Source organism: Capsicum annuum, chromosome 5 (assembly GCF_002878395.1).
Source record: "Capsicum annuum cultivar UCD-10X-F1 chromosome 5, UCD10Xv1.1, whole genome shotgun sequence".
NCBI classification, from domain to species: Eukaryota; Viridiplantae; Streptophyta; class Magnoliopsida; order Solanales; family Solanaceae; genus Capsicum; species Capsicum annuum.
In genome coordinates, this window is record NC_061115.1 from 3,160,179 (window position 1) to 3,167,080 (window position 6,902).

The window sequence follows — 6,902 nt, forward strand, 5'->3', positions numbered from 1 at the left end:
TAATGTGTATATTAAAGAATCCACCCACGCAGAAAAAAGTTATGCTCTACGTCTCGTCTACGCTAAAGAGTATAAAGGCTACCAAATAGTCAAATTCACGAAATAATTAAGACTATCAATAATTCAATTATACAACTTATAATCCAAATTTAGAAGCGATTTTTAGGTATTTTTCCTAATTAAAAGTTATGGTCCTTCATTTATGTGGTATTCTTTTCATCCTAAATTATGTGATGATGTTTGGATTTCGAGAGTCAAAAAAATTATTGTTTAATCACAATTTATTCATTTGCCATTTTAAATTATTAATTATTTTAACGTTATTTTAAACTAGTATTCATAATTTTAACGTTATTTTAAACTAGTATTCAAGTATGTAAATTTCATGTTCGAAGACTAAATGATTAAATATATTTTTAAATCTTGGGTCAAAATTAAGAGTAATATTAAAGTGAGTTAAGGTGATAAATTGGGTGTGGCTGAATTCTTCTTAATGGATCAAAACTAAAAAAAAAAAAAAATTAAAAAAATGATGTGGACCTGTAACATATTTGTGTTTTTATAATCTGATAGCAAACGAAAAGAGAAGACATATGCTTATGATGTTATAATCCATATCAAGGTTATTTTCCGCTATAGATATACAATTTCGCATTAATTAATTAAGATACACGGAGAAACGGATATTTAGAGTTAATATAGCCGAGGGCTTCGACTAGTCTGGGATAGTGGCCTAATTGTATCAAATAGACACAAAAATTAGATGAATTGATTATGCAAGGGAGTACCATTCTCGATTCCATTTTGAACTCTATGAAAACAAATGGAAACCTCTTGCTGATTCGACAAATAAAGAAATGGAAAACATCGAGTCTGAAATGAGATAGACCTAAAATTATATGTGATACAAGAAAGACCAAGAAGACACAAAACAAACACCCAAAACAGTCCACTAGTCAAGAAAACCGTGGACCAATTGGATGATCCCTCTCGAATTCAACAAACAACAACAAAAACACAATGTATTGTGGTGTTTAACACCTAAAAATAGCCAACCAACAAACTAACAAGATGGATAACAATATGGAACAACAACAAGTTACGGGTTCACTAGAAACAAGAGGAAATTTTACAAGTTACAAACACTAACAAGATTACAATAAAAGAAACAAGGGATAGATAGATGACTACACGAAGATGTAATCTTGAAAACCCAAGAGTCTATTCCACTCTTGGACCTTTAACACTACACACAACGATTCACTTATCTCTTACGTGACACGAGATCGGATTCCACCTCTCAAGCGCCAACGTTTTCAAGCAAACACAATCACTAGTGATTTCACACTAGATCTTGCCCTAGTTTCAGTTGGTGGCTTTTCCAAGCCCTAACTATGGTGTTTTCAATAATATCCAAAAACTAAATCTAAAAACCTTATAATGTTCCTTTTATAACTATTACAAAATCTAAGTTAAAATGACCAAAAGACCCTTCAAAGTGTGGGCACCTATCTAGTGTAATTTATGGGCTGATTTGGGTGCATTTTGGGCCTCTTTTACACTTCAATTGCACATGCCAAGGCTCGGGTCCAACACACACTCTCCTAAGTCCATATCTGTGATTATTCTCGTATCAATATGAAAATAGTAAATTGCGTCTACAATTTCATTTGGAGGTTCACTTCCTACAAAAGAATTATTTGGTGTAAAAGTACATTTCTGGGGAATCCTTCCATTTGCCGTGAAGACTGGGCAGTAGCAAATTGCTAATTCCATGGAATATGTCATTATCTGCATTTTGTCAAGTCAAGAAGTCGATAATTTCCACACCAGTTGCTATGACGTGTTGGTGAATTCAGTTCGGAAAATTTTCTGAAAATAAATTGTACAATATATATATATATATACTTTTTGTTTTTTGTTTGTAATTTTGTGTTCGGAGCTCAAATTAAAGTCCTGACTAATCCGAATATGTGTTGTGTTAGGTCCACAAAAAATAGTTGATGGTTGATTTCTGAGTTTGCCTAGAAATGTAATATCTGAATAGCGTTAGCTACTTGCTTCACTAGTTTTAATATTCACAGATTTTCAATCAATGTAATATTATAAAGCACCTTTCACCATTTCGAATAATATTCATGGTTCTATTCCTTTTTCTTAACATGTTTTTGATCTTTTTAACTTCTACAAGAATAGCCATAACCGGCATAATTAGTTTCACAAATCACATTGTAATGACCATATATAACTTTTTTCCTTTAAACAAAATAGAAATCTGATTTAAACGACTCTTAAGTAATAAATACTCCAGAATAGAAATTTGACTTAAACGACTCTAAGTAATCAATAGTTAATGCATGGTATAAATAGCTAGGTCTCTTTTTCTAAAGCAAAGTTGATGGACTTTCTATTATTTTGTGGAAAAATAACCAAATTTGAGTCAACGGTTAAGGCAATTGGACATATTCTTTTTCTCATAACCAAACTATTTTCTAGGAACCAAAAAGACTCCAACTCAAGAAGTGGGCCATTTATAACAAAGGGAGTGATTGTTGGATTTGCGAACAAAAGTTTCACATTGTTAGTTGACAATATCAATCTATTATTTACCCATGCTTATACAATAGATATAAGGTGATGCATAAACAGGAAGTTTCCTTCTGGTGGAAATAATTAATAATCCAAATTGAGTCAACAAACATTTTCTATTTCTTTACTTAGGATTTTTGAAAATGTGCTATATATAATGCAGTAACTTTGGCACACGATCAAACAAATCAAGTTTCCAAATCCCTTCAAAGCAGTGTGCATATATCAAACAAATCAAGCTTCCAAAGTAACAACATGGAGAAGCATATTTTCTTATTGATTCTTTTCTTTCTAGTTCAATATTACTCTCATTCTATAACACTTGCTTTGTCAAATGAAACAGACCAACATGCTTTATTAGCTTTCAGAAACGTTACTACAAGTCCTAGACATTTTTTGGCCAATAATTGGACCAAAAATACTTCTTTTTGCTCTTGGCTTGGTGTCACTTGCAGTTCGAGAAGGCAAAGGGTTGTTGCCTTGGCTCTTCCTAATTTGAAACTTCAAGGCACAATTGCCCCGTCTTTGGCCAATTTTTCCTTTCTCAGTGTTCTCAATCTTGGGAACAACAGCTTACATGGTGACATCCCTTATGTCCTTGGCCACTTGCCTCGCTTATGGGTGATCGATATTCAGAACAATCAGCTCCAAGGAAGTATCCCAACAAGCCTATATCAACACCAGAGAGTTCAAGTTATTTCATTGGCTTTCAATAAAATCGGTGGTGAAAAGTGGAAAGGGCCATGGAATGTACCCAAGTTCAGTGCCTTAAATCTCAGGAACAATAGCCTCACAGGTATAATCCCTCCTTCGGTTGGAAATGCCACAAAATTGACGAACTTCAGTTTGTCTGGAAATAGAATCAACGGAAACATTCCAAAGAAGATTGGTAATCTAAGCCAGCTTGCAATTTTGGACTTGCATGATAATCAGTTAACAGGTAACATTCCTGCAACACTGTTTAATATCTCGTCGCTGCTTGCTGTATCTCTGAGAATCAATTGCCTTTTTGGTCATCTCTTGCTTGATGAAGGGAATATTGCGTCAAATATGATGTTTCTAAGTATATCTCACAACCAAATTTCTGGTCCCATTCCTACGAACATATGCCAACTCACAGAGCTCAAAGTGTTGTCCATTTCTTTCAACAACAAAATTGGAAAGATACCCAGAAATATTGGTTGTTTATCTAAACTTGAGGAGTTTTATGTTGGTGATAATCCAATAAAAGGGATTATTCCCACTTCTATGGGAAATATTTCTACTCATCAAAAACTTTATTGTGGAAACAATTGCATAGTGGGGCAAATTCCTCCGGAATTAGGGGAGCTATCAAATTTGAGGCAATTAAGCTTTGTGCAGAATTATAATCTTACTGGTCATATTCCAGAGGCTATTTTCAACATATCTTCTTTGGAAATCATTGATTTCAGTTCCAACAACCTCTCGGGTAGAATTCCGACAACTACAGGTCTTCATCTTCCGAACCTTGAAGGACTTTTCTTGGGGCAAATTCCGTTGTTCATAACAAATGCTTCCAAGCTTGAAACGCTGGGGCTAGAAAATAACTTTCTCAAAGGAACAATTCCAACTAATTTGGGCAATTTCCGTGAGCTGCATGCACTGATCCTAAATAGTAATCAACTTACCAATGAACCAAGAGAGCATGAGTTGCAATTTTTCAATTCTTTGGCGGACAGTAGGATGTTGCGATATCTACAAGTGGGTTCTAATCCGTTGAATGGCGTTCTTCCCTATTCGATTGGGAACCTTTCATCTACTATTGAAGTAGTATATTTAGCAGATGCACACATCAGTGGCTTCATGCCCGCTAGTACAGGCAACATAAGTGGTCTTATTACCCTAGTATTTCAAAATAACAACTTGATGGGAAACATTCCTTCTGAGATTGGTATTCTAAAACGACTCCAAGGTCTATCTCTAACTAACAAAAAATTACAGGGGCATATTCCAGAGGCGGTATGCCATTTGTCTAATTTGATTAAATTATTTCTGCAAGTTAATGAACTCTCTGGATGGATCCCAGAATGCATAGGCAATCTAAGCATGCTACAAGACCTTTGGTTGGGTTCTAACAAATTTTTATTTAAGATTCCTTTGAGCCTTTGGAAGATGAGTGGTCTTCTCTATCTAGATGTGTCACAAAATTCTATAGAGGGAGAAGTTCCATAAGATATTGGAGAACTGAAGGCCATTCTAGAACTATACCTTTACAGTAACAACCTTTCAGGTGTAATACCAAGTAGATTGGGGGAACTCCTGCACCTGCAGTATCTTGACCTATCAAGCAATTCATTTTCCAGCCAAATTCCATTATCCTTTTCCAACTTGATAAGCTTAGAATACTTGGATCTATCCTTAAATGCCTCGTCAGGTACTATTCCTAAGTCCTTGGAAAAACTCTCATACCTTAATAGCATTAATGTTTCATTTAAAGTTTTAGAAGGTGTAATACCCAGTGGTGGCGTGTTTGCAAATTCCACTCTGCAATCATTTCTTGGGAATAAAGGTCTATGTGGAATGCACATATTGGAGGTTCCTCCTTGCCCTATCACTAAATCTGGACAACAATCAAAGTCTAAGAAGCTTGTGCTAAAAATTGTTATTCCAGTGGTTACTTCTTCCTTTATGATATTGTTTTTAGTTTTTATTTGGATAATGAAAAGCAAGAAGATAGCAGAGTCCAAAGATGTTGAAAAGGTTCCGTAGATCAGCACTTACCCATTGATTTCTTTTCATGAGATTCAACGAGCAACAAGTAATTTTGATAGATCAAATTTAATCGGTGTGGGAAGTTCTGGCTCTGTGTACAAAGGAACATTATCTAGAGGAACTGTGGTGGCCATAAAGGTTTTAGATTTGGAAAATAAGCAAGTATGCAAGAGGTTTGATACCGAATGCGAAGTGATGAGAAATGTTAGACATAGAAATCTTCTCCCTGTTATTACTACTTGTTCTAGTGAGTATATAAGAGCCTTTGTTCTGCATTATATGTCCAACGGGAGCGTTGAGAATTGGTTGTACAGAGAAGATTGCCACTTGAACCTTCTCCAAAGAGTCATTGTGATGCTTGATGCAGCTATGGCAATTGAATATGTACATCATGGTTATGAAACTTCGATAGTTCACTGTGACCTAAAGCCATCAAACGTTCTTTTGGATGAAGATATGGTGGCTCATGTTGGTGAATTTGGCATCTCCAAAATTTTAGCGGTAAGCAAGTCTATGGAACACACCAAGACATTGGGCACTCTTGGATATATTGCTCCAAGTACAAGAAAAATCCCCTCTCTTTGATTTTTGTATCATAATTATGCATCTCCAAATTCTAGAAGTGAAAAAGCAAGTATTTATTTGTACAAAAATGGTGTTATATTTCCAATGGGAAAAGGCTCAAATATGTGAATGAACTATTAGAAATGACTCATTTATGCCATCAGTTAAAAGTTGAGCTCATTCATGCCATCACTGTTGCAAAACCAGCTCATCCATGCCATTACTTTTTAACGGTGGTTTTCAAAAACAGCTTTGCCATGTGGCCTTTTATTAGAGGTCCACGTCATTAATTAAAATAAGCAAAAAAGGCTCAAATATGGCATTGAACTATTAGAAATGAATCATTTATGCCATCAGTTAAAAGTTCGGCTTATTTATGCCATCGCCATTATAAAATCAACCCACCCATGCCATTACTTTTTAATGACGAAATTTTTTAAAATAACTTTTTCATCTAGTCTTTTATTATAAGTCCATGCCATTAATTAAAAGAAATCAATATTAATTTCAAAATATTTTAAATTAGTTATTATCGAGATTATTTATTCCAGCATATATATAATAATGATGGGAGAAGTAATCACATATACTTGGCGGGATAATTGGAATAGCAGACTTCTTTTAAGCAGTTATTTGAAAATAATTTTTCAATAATGTGTGCTCCACTAATTCGTGATGGGAGAAGTTATCCCGTATACATGGCGGGATAGTTGGGATAACAGACTTCTTTTAAGCCATTATTTAGAAATGATTTTTCAATAATGTATGCTCCCCTAATTCATGATGGGAGAATATTGGAGAAGCTCTATTGGTACGCCTCTTTCTTTTACTTGTTTTCCCTAATCGTTCATTGGCTTATTTTCTTACAATTTCGGAGTATATATTGGAGTCACTGAAATTAAAAAGTAGGATAGAATCAACTTGAAATAGTCAAAAGATATACATTAATCACTATTTCTTCTGATCATAAAAATAATTGTTCTTGTAGGAAAAAATACTTTAATGGGTGTGGGTCA

The 6,902-nt window shown here is 34.5% G+C and overlaps 1 protein-coding gene across 1 annotated transcript; it reads left to right on the forward strand.

Moving 5' to 3' along the window:
- Positions 1-2,844: 2,844 nt before the first annotated feature.
- On the forward strand, positions 2,845-5,907 carry LOC107872275 (receptor kinase-like protein Xa21). Its single transcript, XM_047412924.1, has 3 exons — positions 2,845-4,501; positions 5,048-5,223; positions 5,320-5,907. The coding sequence occupies exons 1-3, from the start codon at positions 2,845-2,847 to the stop codon at positions 5,905-5,907; spliced, it is 2,421 nt and encodes an 806-aa protein (XP_047268880.1).
- Positions 5,908-6,902: the final 995 nt, after the last annotated feature.